This window comes from Leucopleurus acutus (genome assembly GCF_964270905.1).
Source record: "Leucopleurus acutus genome assembly, chromosome: 3".
Lineage (NCBI taxonomy): Eukaryota > Metazoa > Chordata > Mammalia > Artiodactyla > Delphinidae > Leucopleurus > Leucopleurus acutus.
Window position 1 is genome coordinate 8429063 of NC_139145.1, and position 14504 is coordinate 8443566.

At 41.3% G+C, this 14504-nt stretch overlaps 1 protein-coding gene across 1 annotated transcript in view; it reads left to right on the plus strand.

Annotated features, from left to right (window-relative positions):
- The window catches only part of ADGRE3 (adhesion G protein-coupled receptor E3), a 41322-nt gene extending 27411 nt beyond the window's left edge, over window positions 1-13911 (plus strand). The window contains exons 5-13 of the mRNA XM_082836936.1: window positions 140-324; window positions 2433-2600; window positions 3711-3908; window positions 4195-4430; window positions 5042-5108; window positions 5324-5415; window positions 7418-7593; window positions 11563-11678; window positions 13820-13911. Of these exons, the coding sequence (XP_082693062.1) occupies window positions 140-324; window positions 2433-2600; window positions 3711-3908; window positions 4195-4430; window positions 5042-5108; window positions 5324-5415; window positions 7418-7593; window positions 11563-11678; window positions 13820-13828 (1247 nt within the window). The 3' untranslated portion in view covers window positions 13829-13911. The remainder of the gene's footprint in view (window positions 1-139; window positions 325-2432; window positions 2601-3710; window positions 3909-4194; window positions 4431-5041; window positions 5109-5323; window positions 5416-7417; window positions 7594-11562; window positions 11679-13819) is intronic.
- Window positions 13912-14504: the final 593 nt, after the last annotated feature.

Below are 14504 nucleotides of genomic sequence, written 5' to 3' on the forward strand. Positions count from 1 at the left end.
GCAGGAGAGGAAAAGTAAACATCCTAGGCACAGCTGAGCACAGGGGTGGCGATCATGGGAGTCTGTCAGGTATGGAGTGGGAAAGGGTAACAGAAGGAATGGTGGCACTTTTTAAGACTCCATTATTCTGTTTCCTCAGGTCCCAGCGCAGTTGCCTTTATTTCATACTCTTCTCTTGGAAACATCATAAATGCAACAGTTTTTGAAGAGGTGAATGAGAAAGATCAAGTTTACCTGAACTCCCAGGTAGTGAGTGCCGCTATTGGACCCCAAAGGAACACATCTCTCTCCCAGCCTGTGACTCTAAGTTTTCAGCACGTGCAGGTGGGTGAAAGCTACAATTTGTACTTGCTTAGGTTTCATGGATGTTAGACCAAACAATTTTTAAATACTCCCAAGTCAATCATTCTGGACCTGCACTGTGCAACATCATAGCCAGGAGCCAACTACAGTTATTGAGCATTTGAAATATGGTGAGTCTGAACTGAGATTTTGAAGACTTAGTATTTCCAGGTTTAGATTCAGTATTTCCAGACTTTGAAGACTTAGTAAGAAAAACAATGTGTTAAGCATCTCAATAATTTTACACTGATTACATGTATTGATTTATATTGACATATTAAAAGATATTATTTTGAATATAGTGCTTTAAATAAAATATTTTATTAAAATTAATTTGACCTGTTTCTTTTCCTTTTTTTTTTTTGTGGTACGCGGGCCTCTCACTGTCGTGGCCTCTCCCGTTGCGGAGCACAGGCTCCGGACACGCAGGCTCAGCGGCCATGGCTCACGGGCCCAGCCGCTCCGCGGCATGTGGGATCTTCCCGGACCGGGGCACGAACCCGTGTCCCCTGCATCGGCAGGCGGACTCTCAACCACTGCGCCACCAGGGAAGCCCTCTTTTCCTTTTTTAATGTGGTAGTAGAAATTTTCAAATTACATAAGTGACTCATATGATATTTCTCTTGGGCAGCATCATTCTAGTTCGTGGAATTTTTTTAATTGCCGGTACCTCCTACATCTGTGAAATTTGAACTGAGACATAGTGTTTATTCTTGCACAAAAGCCTGGAATTAATTATTAAGACTACATAATTCAATCAGAAGAAAAACTTTTATATAATTCATTACCTTTTCCCATTCTCTGCCCAAACTCTTAAAGGCAGGAGGGTTAATAGCCAGACATAGTAACTGTTTAGAAAGTAAGAGTTGAAAGAAATCTTGCCGTTTTTTTGACAACATGGATGAACCTTGAAGACCTTATGGCCAAGTGAAATAAGTCAGACAGAGAAAGACAAATACTGACTGATCTCATATATATGTGGAATCTGTAAAAACAAACTCATGGAAACAAAGGACAGATTGGTGGTTGCCAGCGACAGAAGGTGGGAGAAAGAGGTAATCGTGATCAAATGTTACAAACTTCCAGTTATAAGATGAATAAGTTCTGGGGATGTAATGGAGAGAATAGTGACTCTAGTTAACTCTAGTTAACAATACTGTATGGTATATTTGAAAGTTGCTAAGAGAGTAGCTTTTAAAAGTTTTCACCACCAAATAAAAATTGTAAATATGGGAAGTGATGGATGTTAACTAACCTTGTTGTAATAATCATTTTGCAATATATACATATATCGAATCATTACATACACCTTAAACTTACACAATGTTATATGTCAATGAAATCTCCATAAGGCTGGAAAAAATAAATCAAACTTTTTTTAATTTTTAAGAAAATAAGAATTAAGTGGGAGAAGGTGAGGAAAGGTAGGTTTTCTCCATCTGATGCATAAAATCTAGGAATGGAATTTTTGATGTATGGCATGGAGCAATGGAAGTGGAGCAAGATATCTGGGGATGGTCCAGATATCTTGGAGGTACAGCCGCCAAATAGGATAGCATCCAACTCACATCCTTGGCCCGATCAAGTGTTGCTATGGACATCCTGGGGGCAAAAAAAAAAAAAAAAGAGAGAGATTGAAAACTAACTTTATTGTCTCCTGGTAATGTTTCTTCCCTACACTACCCCTGTCATTGTATGAGCAATTATTGTGTTGTAAGCGGTCAGGGCAGAATTGATGTGAAGACATCAGGGAAATTTGGCTTAGAGAGTATTTGGGAGAAAAATTTAAGTGAGCCTTATACTCTATTTTTATTTGACTCCCGTGTTGGAGGATAAAGTCCTGAAGCCAATGACATCTTGTAAAATTCTGGCTCCCAGAGAGAGGTGGGTTCATTTTCTGTTATGTGGAATCCCAATAGAGTTGGGACTACGCGGACAGGTTCCTGGTGGTCATCCTCTTCACTTAAAATAGAAATTACCTGATCTTTCCTAACCCATGGTGTCACCTCTTTGCACCCCACCAGCATAGACTGACACTCTGAGAGCAGTCCCTCCCAAGGAAGGACATGATGAGCCTGTTCTATTTTCAGATAAAGCCCAGTATCAAAAAGGTCTTCTGCGTCTACTGGAAAGGTACAAAGGAGGGCGGCCACTGGTCCACGGAGGGCTGTTTCCTGATACAAGCAAACAAGACTCACAGTATATGCAATGCCACTCACCTGTCCAGTTTCGCTGTCCTCATGGCCTTCGACACACAAGTATGATGTAAACATTGAATTCCTCAAGCTAATCCTTTTGGAGGCCCTGCTTAGGTGGCCATAAATGCTATAAGGAAAATTTTTAAAGAGCGTGTGTCTGGAGTGATTGCAGAAGTGTGCTACTTTAGATAACATGGTTAGAGGAGAATTAACTATTCAGGCTGAAATCTGAATATTAAGTCAGTGGGGTTACAATGCGGGTGAATCTCAAAAATATCATGCTGTGTGAAATAAGTTAGACACAGAGGCCCACATATTGTAGGATTCCAGTTATATGAAATGTCTAGAATAGGCAAATCCATAGAGACAGAACAAATTGATGGTTTCTAGGAGCTGGGAGAAGGGGAGAAGTGGGGGTAACTTCTTAATGGGCATGAGGTTTTATCTTGGGGTGATTCAAATGTTTTGGAACTAGAGAGAGGTGGTGGTTGCACGACACTGTGAATGTACTAGAAGTCACTAAATTGTACTGTGTAAAATGGTTAGTTTTATATTATTTGGATGTTACCTCAATGAAAAAAAAAAAAAGGTTTCAGGGAAGAGCATCCCAAAAAGAGATACACGTATGTGTAAAGGTCCTGAGAGAGAACAAACTTGGTGTGTTCCAGAAATAAATGTGGTTGGAGCAGAGTCAACGAGAGGGAAGTGGAAAAGTTCAGGTTGGAGAAAAGGGCACAGGGAAAATGCATCAGACTTCAAATGCTATGGTCAGGAGTTTGGATTTCATTCAAATTACAATGGAAAGGCAATAGAGAATTTGAATCAGGGATGCTGCATACTTACGTTATTAGAAGAAATCTCTGGCTCCTGGGTCAAGAATGGATGGTGGTGCAGCAGGAGTGGACTGGTAGAGAGATGATGGTGGTCAGGATTTGGGTGGCAGCAGCAAAGGTGGTGGGAGAAGGTCAGACTGGACACATATCCTAGACGAGGGGTCAGAGTACTGATGACATAGGCTGGGTGACAGCATACAGGAAGTCCTGCATCCCTCCCCTCCTTGCAGAGATGAAGGTGATCTGCCTATGTTGGGATGCCACATTCCAAGGGGTGGGGGAGTATAATCCCAGAGCAGGAAATGGTGACTGTGATGTCCTCTCTGATGTGTCCCAGGAGAAGGATCCCACACTGACTGTGATCACCTATGTGGGGCTGAGCCTGTCTCTGCTGTGCCTCCTCCTGGCAGCCCTCACCTTCCTGCTGTGCAAAGCCATCCAGAGCACCAGCACTTCGCTCCACCTGCAGCTCTCACTCTGCCTCTTCCTGGCCCACCTGCTCTTCCTAACAGCCATCGATAGAACTGAGATCAAGGTACTTATACTGTCCCAAAATACCCCTGCCCTGCCTCCAGTGTTTGCTGAGTTCATGGAGCCATGCTGCATTGGACACCTTAATAAAATAGCCTTGGGTCCCAGAGGGAGGTTGGGGGAGATGTACCAAGGTGAGTAGTGCTGCCGTTGATTATCAACCACCTTTACCTGCAATGACCTTGGTCTAATACCAGGTGTTCTTAACTCAATGTCAGTATAAAAGAGAGGCCCTGGGGCCATGCTCCACCCTGACAATCCCTCCTGGTGACACCTTCCTCCTTCCCCAGGTGCTATGTGCCATCATTGCAGGTGCCTTGCACTATCTCTACCTGGCCTCCTTCACCTGGATGCTGCTGGAGGGCCTGTACCTCTTCCTCACTGCACGCAAACTGACGGTGGTCAACCACTCCAGTATCAACAGGTTCATGAAGAAGCTCATGTTCCCAGTGGGCTACGGAGTCCCGGCTGTGATCGTGGCCATTTCCGCAGCATCCAGGCCTCATCTTTATGGAACACCTGATCAGTGAGCTTGACTCTCACCCTGTGCGATGGACATATTTGAGGGCAGTGTTAATAGTGATGATTGGGATATTCACATCAAATGCACTCTACTTTCTCCTTGAGTATAAGGGCTCTAATCTCTTTCCCAGTGAGGCAGGGAAAAATGATGTAAGAGGCTCTGGAAGGGGAGAATTTTTTTTTTTTTTTTTTTGCAGTATGTGGGCCTCTCACTGTTGTGGCCTCTCCCGTTGTGGAGCACAGGCTCTGGATGCGCAGGCTCAACGGCCATGGCTCACGGGCCCTGGAAGGGGAGAATTTTGCAGTTAGGTCCCAACTTTATCTCTCCCATAATTTGTGACCTCAAGTCCTTAATTCTCAGTCCCCTCATTAGTGAAATGGGGATAATGGTCACCTCCATGGTCCCACCTTCAGAATACTAGTGTGAAAATTCAACAGGACTATGCCTGTAAAGTGTAGCAGTAACACATGGTAGTGAACAAGTAAAGCCTTCATTGTCAGCTGACATTTTCAGGAGACACTGGAAAATTCTCTGTGAGGAAAAGGTGTCATTTCATATCCATTTCATGTGCTTTCTCTGATCTCTCTTTGCGTCCCTTTTCCCATTTTTCCCAGCTGCTGGCTCGACCTGAAACAGAAATTCATCTGGGCTTTCCTCGCCCCCGTCTGTGCCATTATCTGTGTGAGTGAATATGTGGCTCTGATGTTCCTAAGAAGAAGCACCAGACATGGGTGCAAGATAGCACAAGGGACATATGTTTTCTCGGTTGTATGATTTGGTTTTTCCACCTGCTACCAATTCAAACCCATGTTCAGGGAGGTAGGAGCTGTGTACAATTTACAGTGGACATAGTACATCTTAACTTGTATTCTACATGGTCTGTGTCATTCCTGCAGGTGAATTTTGTATTTTTTATCTTGGTTCTTTGGATTTTGAAAAGAAAACTTTCCTCCCTCAACAGTGAAGTGTCAACCATCCAGAATCTAAAGTAAGATGAAGCAAGTGGTATTTTCTAACCCTCTTTTCCTCTACTCACTTCCTACTGGTCCCTCCTACATATTGACACAGACATACACTCCACAGCCAGGCTCTAAGGACTAGCAAGACCACTACCATCTTCCACTATCACAATTAATGAGAAGCTGTATTCACTAGAGTACAGGCTAAATTTCTGTGACTCAAAAATGGGAGTGAAATAGAAGTTTATTTCATTCTCACACCACAGGCCAGAGGTAAACAGTCCAGGGCTAATGGGAAGCTCGGCTCCACAGAGTGACCCAGGGACTCACGTTCTTTCTATTGTGTTGCCCCACCATCCCCTAGGATGTTGTCTTTATCAGTATCCCATATGCAGGAAGGAGTTGACATGAAAGTTGCAAGTTCCACATTTGCTCATATCCCATTGGCTAGACCTTGGTCACATGGTGACACCTAGCTGCAAGGGAGCCTGGGAAATGTAGTCTCTAACTGGGTAGCCCTGTGTCCTTGATAAATCTCAAAAAGCGAAGTGATCTAACACTAAACGGAAGAAGAGGAGAATGGAAGAATACAGCTTTGGGCACACAGCACAAGAGGCAATAGGTTCAGGGAGGATTTAGGTTAAAATATATTTTGTATAATACTATTTCAAAAAACTGGGAACTATGAGTATTTCTTTTATTTTTCAGCATCCATCTTTCTTTTTTTTTTTTTTTTTTTTGTGGTACACGGGCCTCTCACTGCTGTGACCTCTCTCGTTGCAGAGCACAGGCTCTGGACACGCAGGCTCAGCGGCCGTGGCTCACGGGCCCAGCTGCTCCATGGCATGTGGGATCCTCCTGGACCAGGGCACAAACCTATGTCCCCTGCATTGGCAGGAGGACTCTCAACCACTGCACCACCAGGGAAGACCTCAGCATCCATCTTAATTTGACATGTAATTTGTTGAGGTTTTCATTGTAATCACAACAATAACACATTTGTTATTTGTCCATTACTTGTCAAAAGTTTTCAAAATATATAAAGTTAAAAGTGAAAGTTGCTTACTCCCTCTTTTCCTGCTACTTTTACCTCCCAGGGAATCCAGGGGTAACAAACTGCATGATATGATATGTCTGATATTTTCCCAGGACTTTTTCTGTGCATTTTCTGTAGAACAGACAGGCTTACATACAATAGCATCACTACATAAATTGTTCCTCAACTAGCTTTTCTCACTTATGTAATATGATATTTTAAAATTAGGAATATATAGATACAAAAGTAGGGTGACCTTACATCTCAGTTTGCCTGGAATGGTTCCAGGTTATGTTTGTTGATGCATTGTAATTATTAAAAACACTCCTTTTTCATTGAAGCATAGTTGATTACAATGTTCTGTTAGTTTCAGGTGTACAAAAAAGTGATTCAGTTACACACATACATATGTATATTCTTTTTCAGATCCTTTTCCATTATAGGTTATTACAAGATATTGAATGTAGTTCCCCTGAATAGCACACATTTTGACCCCTCCATCTATAAATGATATATATAGAGAGAGATAAAGAGCTTTATCTTTGCAGTTTTAGAATGCTTTACATATGTATGGTACTAATTTTGTTCTATATACTGTCCTAAATACTTTACATATGTTAAGGTCTCATTTAATCTTTGCAGCAACCCTATGAAATAGGAGTATTACAAAGATTAGGGAACTGAGTTACAGAAAAGTAGGGATTCCCTGGTGGTGTAGTGGTTAGGACTCAGCACTTTCACTGCCATGGCCCAGGTTCGATCCCTAGTCAGGGAAATAAGATCTCCCAAGCCACGTGATTTAAAAAAAACAAAAAAACAAAAAACAAAAAACACGCCAGACAGTAACTTGCCCAAGGTCACACAGTTAGTTAGTGCTGCCTTGGATTTAAAGCCAGGCATTCTAGCTCCAGAGTCTTCACCGTTAACAACAATGCTGTAGAAGTATTCATGTCCATCATTAGCTTTTTTACATTATTGATTACTACTTCCCTCAGGATGCTGACACTCAAAGCAACAGCTCAGCTCTTCATCCTGGGATGCACATGGTGTCTGGGCGTCTTGCAGATGGGCTCAGCTGCCCGTGTCATGGCCTACCTCTTCACCATCATCAACAGCCTTCAGGGTTTCTTCATTTTCTTGGTCTACTGCCTCCTCAGCCAGCAGGTAAACTGTGACCTCTTTCTTTATTGTTTTAAAGTTAAGAAACATTTGGAGATACGTAGTTTAATAAACATTCAAATCCACGTTCTCTAAATTTTCATAGGCACTTGTGAGTAGTGTGTAAACACTCCCTATATGTTCTCTACTGTGAGATGCTATTGATTGTAAGAAATATTAATTTATTAATGGCTTTCAGAAAGTAAATAATTGCTGCATCAAGGAAATACCATGTTTTTCTTCAACTATCCCATGCGTAATAGTCATCTATTGCCATGTAACAAACAACCTCAAAAATCTCAGTGGCTTAAACACAAATATTTACTTTTCTCATTCTGGAGTCTGCAGGTTGACTGGGGTTCAGCTGATCTTGGCTGGGCTCAGCTTGACCTGGCTCCAGGATGAAGATCATGTTCAGGTCTTTCTTTGTGACCCTGAGGCTTGGGAGAAAGGGGAGCATCTCCCTAACATAAGTTCTTCTTATAACAATGGCAAAATCACAAGAAGGCAAGCTCTACTGAGCAAGGCCATTTCAAGGTGATTCTGTTTGCATCACCTCCACCAATATTTCATTGGCCAAATAAGATCCCATGTCCAAGCCCAAAGTCAATTGGAGAAAAACACTCCATTCACCACGAAGCTAAGACAGGGTGTAATGCTACTACAGAAGAGTGAATAACTGAGATCAATAAAGCAATCTACCACACCACTTAACATGAATTCGTAAACACATTTCCATGTGATGTATATCCTCTCTACTAATGTTTTAATAGCTCTATAATGAAATTACATAATAATATAGTTTTTCTAACATTTGATCATGAACATTTTCAAATATACGAAAAAGTTGAAAGAATTATGTAGTGAACATGCACATACCGATCACCTAGATTCTGTAGGTAACGTTGTGCTATGTTTGCTTAATCACATATCTGTCCATATACCTACCCTTCTATTCATCTACCCATCCATCCACATGTACAGCCAAAGAAAACTGTAAGCAACTCTTCTCAGTGGATGTATGCACTTGAGTGAGCACAATGCAAAAGACTTATTTGTACTCTTCCCCCAGTTCATCTCAGTGCCTGAGGCATCTCACAGTGTGAGCCTCCAGTTTTTCAAGATATATATTTTGTATTCAATATGGCTACTAAACACAAGCCAATTCATGTGTCTGCAGCTGAACAAAAGAAACAGTGTGCGTCTGACACTTGGGAAATACTGGCTGCTGTGGGCTTGTTGAGATAAATCTCTAAGATGGTTCCTTACTAAGGGGTGCTCAGGGGTAATATGAACTGCATGCTGGCTCTAGAAATGAACCCCAGGCAAGATGCTACCGTGCTGTATACTACTGAACCACGTTGACATACTTCTACTTAGATTTAGTTAAGTTATACTCATCTATAGAACAGGATACTATGCAACTATTAAATATAATGTAAAAGACTGAAACCCCAATGAAACTTGGATCTACATGATCCAGGCCAGGAGGTGCAATGGCCAAATAAAGATATTCCAGCAGCCAGAAGAAATACAAAATCACCCAAGTTCTTTATTTGTACTTCTCAAATACCACGAAGAAGACACATAGTCCAGCTGAGCTTTGTTGAGCTCGGCCGCTAAGAGTTTGAGGTCGTTTATTACTGCAGCAAAACATGTCCTGACTGATATACTTCTTCCTCTTCCTTTTCCTCTTCCTCCTCCCTCCTTCTCCTCCTCTTCCTCTTCTCTCTCTCTCTCTCTCTCTCTCTCTCTCCCTCTTTTCCTCACTCTGCATCTACACGCCCAAAGAACCAAACTAGGAAGGGAAGAACAGCTCCTCTGAGGATAAGAGAGAGGAAGAAACTGAGCCGACAGAGCAGCCACTCCCTAGAGAACAAAGGATAGCATAGGCATAGACCATTCAAATGTTAATTTTTGTCTGGGCACAAGAATATTTTATGACCGGAAGGATATTCAAAATATATTAGTGAATATATGTGGAATCTAAAATATGATACAAATGAACTTATTTACAAAACTGAAACAGACTCACAGACATAGAAAACAAACATTTTTACCAAAAAGGGAAAGGATGGGCAGGGAGGGATAAGTTAGGAGTTTGGGATTAGCAGACACAAATTATCATATATAAAATAGATTAAAAACGAGGACCTACTGTATAGCACAGGGAACTATATTCAATATCTTGTAATAAACCATAATGAAAAAAATATGTAAAAGAATATATACATATGTATGTTTAAATGAATCACTTTGCTATACACCAGAAACTAACACAACATTGTAAACCAAATATACATCAATAAAATAAATAATTTTTAAATTTTTAAAAATATATTAGTGAAAGAGTAAGTTTCAAAACATTGCTCCAGAAGGGTTCTATTTTGTTTATATAACATATATAAATATTCATTTCTTATGCTATGTTATCTAGTTATTCACGTGTGGGTAATGGTGTATATGGAAAAACACCACTTATTCTCAAGCAATTTTGCCACTCCCAGGGGGGACATTTATCAATGTCTGGGGACACTTTTGATTGTCACAACTAGGGGAAAAGGTACTACTGACAATTAGTTGGTAGAGGCCAGTTATTGCTAAACATCCTATGGTGCATAAGATAGTCCCCACTACAAAGGATGATCCAACTCAAAATGTCAGTAGTGCCAAAGTTGGAAACCTTGGTGTAGCAAATGTTGTTGATGACTCTCTCATATCACTTTGGCATTATATTCTACATGCCCAGGGTTGCTTATTGTAAACACCTGTGACTCTGTGCCTGTGGGCTTCTTACTGCCCACAGGACATGCCTGCTTTATACACAGGGCAAGCTGGTGGTGCCAGAGAGTAATGGCCCTTGAGAGCAGCCATCAACCAATGACTGATGGGAGCTGGTAGATAGATGCCCCAGCTCCCTTGTCCCTGAGGTGGGATGACTCTGAGGTGTGTCCTCTGTTGTCTCCAGAGCCCCCGAGTGGCACTGAACCCCAGATGTCCACAATGGAAAGGATTATGCATCCTTTACTAGCTGCCTTCCCTTCTCAATCTCACTTCCCCACTCATTTACTGGTGTTTCCTGGGATCACCCCTCGAAAGAACTCTTTGCACTAGAACCCTTGTCTCAAGGTCTGCCTCTGGGGGACCCCAAACCAAGACACATGGAAGGATACCACCAAAACATGATCAGTGATTTTTCGCTAGATTGAGGAACTATGTGTGACTTCTATTTTCTTCCTTTGCATATGCATATTTTGTTGAGTTTCTATAACAAATGAAAAAATTATTGTGATTAAAGTATATATAACAAAATTTATCATTTTAACCATGCTTAAGTGTACAGATCAGTGGCATTAAATACATTCACATTGTCATGCAACAATCACCACCATCCATTCTAGAACTTTTTTCTTTTTTTTTTTTGCGGTACACAGGCCTCTCACTGTTGTGGCCTCTCCCGTTGCGGAGCACAGGCTCCGGACGCACAGGCTCAGCGGCCATGGCTCACGGGCCCAGCCGCTCCGCGGCATGTGGGATCTTCCCAGACCGGGGCACGAACCCGTGTCCCCTGCATCGGCAGGCGGACTCTCAACCACAGCGCCACCAGGGAAGCCCCTAGAACTTTTTGATCATCCCAAACTGTACCCCTTAGGCAATAATGCCCCATTCTCCCCTGCCAAGCCCCTGGTAACCAGTATTCTACTTTGTCTCAATTAATTTGACTATTATAAGGATCTCATTCATGTGGAATCATACAATATTTGTCCTTTTGTGTCTGGCTCATATATTTCACTCAGTGTAATGTCTTCAAGGTTCACCCATGTTATAGCATGTGTCAGAATTTTATTCCTTTTTAAGGAATAAATAACATTCCATTGTATGCATATATCACATTTTGTAGGAAAAGTTTTTCATAATGTCTCTCTCGTCTTTCTAACTCACTGACTTTTCTCTTCTCCATTGTTAACAAAAACAATCCTAGCCTTTCCTTTGATGTTCCAGGTCCGAAAGTGGTTTGGTGAAATCATCAAATCTAAATCTGAGCCTGAGACTCATACACTTTCCAGCAGGTTTGGTCCTGACTCAAAACCCAGTGAGGTAAGAAGACTTGTGACTTATTCTAATGTTTTACCCCTTGACACCCCGAACTTCCTCTCCATGTCTTAGTACAAACTCCCTTTCTTGCAGGGTATGGAGAAGAGTTCTTTTCCTGATGACCTGGTTTGCATTCCTCATTCCCATCATACTGTTTCTCAGTGACTCTTCCTTGCCCGCTAACAGTGCTTAAGCTGGCTGTTCTATATATTCCTGTCATTTAAAGTATGGGTACAGCACCACTACCATCTAATGTAGAATCCTTTAGCGGGAGACTTACAATCATAGACATAGCAGAGTGGTCATCATCCCCTGAGCTCTCACTGTCTAAAGAGAGGTGGACTTGAGCCCCATGGAGTTAGTGGATACCACAGAAAGGATCCAGGAGAGGAACCCCACCCCAGATGCTCCACATACCTATAGAGCAGGAGTGCATGTGATAATGGGACCTTCCTGGGAGAGGAAATGGTCCTGTTAGAAAGGGAACCTCTCTGGAACTTGGTTGCTGGATTTTCGTCTGTTCTTCCATTGAGCTAACTTAGGACCAATGCACCAAGGAATAAGCTCCCAGTACTATCTGAGACTTCTCTCCACAGTTGTTCCCTAATTGCTCTTTTAGAAAAATGGGAGAATATACTTGTAAGAAACCATGTCACTAGATGAGCCAGATGGGCTCCAAAGCTCAAAATCCATAAAAATCCTCCCAATCTCATTTGGTTTTATGCCTTCCATGTACATGCCTACCACATCTGCTAGCCAGAGTCTTAGAATATGTTGTTTTTAAGCTAAAAAAAACTGAGAAATTTCTGATACATTGTCTTCTACATTTCTTGAGAAAATATGGGATTTTCTTCAGCCGTGGAAATATTGAGGTCACTGAAGAAACATCTATTCCATACTGGAGGGAGGGAAAGGGAATTCATTCTAAATCTTTCCAAAAGAACCAAGAGGAAAATGGAACCATTTTTAGGACAAAAGTTTTAGGACAGTCACGTCAGCTGATTGGAAAATTTTTAAATATATATTAAGCTTAATCATTCTCAATAAGAGTAAAATTGTGGTAGGTGCTAACCATTGGCTGTGACCTTTGAAACGTTTCCCAGACAATCCAAAATAATAAAGCTGCCAGCACTCCAGCTACTGGTTTCCCACAATGAATAAGAAAGCTTTATTATTATTATTACTATTACTATTATTGTTTAACATTGTGGAACTTGAATGAGTATATCTTTTGAAAGGGAATTATATATTATATATTTATATATGATATATATTTATAATATATTTTATATGTAGCTGCATTTAAGAAATATATTTGCTTTAATTAAAAGAATTTCTGAAGCTTTTATTTTTTATGCACAGAGTATGAGTAAAAAGCTAACAAAACCCTCTGTCCTTTACAGACAAATTTGATCTTGGGTTAACTTTCTAGCTCTGTTCCCCAGACATTTGATAACATTGGAAGGTCAGCTGTATAACCAGGGTATACTGTTTATGGGAAAAGTCATATGCTTGACTGGGTGGGAAATTCTGTGAATGAACCATAACTACCAGGAAGGAAGGCATAGCTTTGGACTTCCTGCATACAGTGACTCTTATGACTGAGTCAGGAATTCCTATCCTCATGGGCTGTTGTACAAGATATTTGTTCCTCTGGGGGGCCTGAGGCATCTAAACCAAGCTGGAGCTTGCAGGGGGCAAAGAGAGTATTTGTTGAGTTCTACAATGTGTAAGACACTGTGGTAGGCAGTGGACGTACAAAAAGCAATAAGACCAACACAGTACCTGCCTTCAAGGAGCTTAGCGTCTAGCCTTTCTTTATGGACAAAAACCAGCATCCAGGGGGCTGAAATTCTAGAGTAGGATACTATATCCAAACTTTTTTTCAAAAAAAGAATTCTTCAACCTGGATTTTTGAGAAGTCCTCTCACTGTAAGCTAAAGAAGGTCACACCTTTCCTAGGATTCCAAAATGCTAGGATATCATGCCATCAATGCCTGCTGGATGGAGTTTTCTGGCTTTAACCCACTCCTGCTGTTTCTTTCTGTTTCGTTGTCATTCGTTCGTTTGTTCATTTGTTTGTTCTATCCTTACATCTACCTTTAATCTAAACGTCTTGTTTGGGGGGGGGGCATGTTTTCCAGGACAAGTGAAAATACTAAAACTAGAACATTCAGCTCCTCATGGAAAGCCATACATGTGGATCTGGTTGGCATCATAAAGAATGAAGGTGGGGACAAGAAGAATCATTATACATGTCATTCCTGGAGAGGAAATGCTTAACCTTTACTTCCTGAAGTGTTTGTTCTGCATAATGTGCTCTCAATAAATGTGCATTCAATTGGACTTCTCTTCACTGATGTGTTCAATCCATGCTTGTTCCTGGATACACAAATCGTGACCATTGCAAATATTCCCTGGACTTTTTGTAAATAAAGAAGCCCTTTTCAAGGCCTTTTTTCAGTTTCTTACTCTCTCTCCTCCTAAACTTGCTCTAAACTATGAGTTTAAACTAAACGAGTTTAAACTCATTTAGTCCCTCAAACCATCAGCTTCTTCCAAACCATCATCTTTACCTCCTCTCTTATCCAGGCTAAATCTCGTGATCAACCATGTCAAATGATCCTCTCCCATGCTTTCAACACCATTGCTTCCTCATTCTGATTCTACATTTAGCTGGGAATACCCAAATCCAGGACTGATCCAATCATGGCAGGCACTGTGGATTGTCTACTCAGCAGCCATCACCACCATCACATGTTCCTTGTTGACAGAACCTTGATGGTTTTCATATTTGGGATAGCACTGTACCTGGGTCCAGAGGTCCAT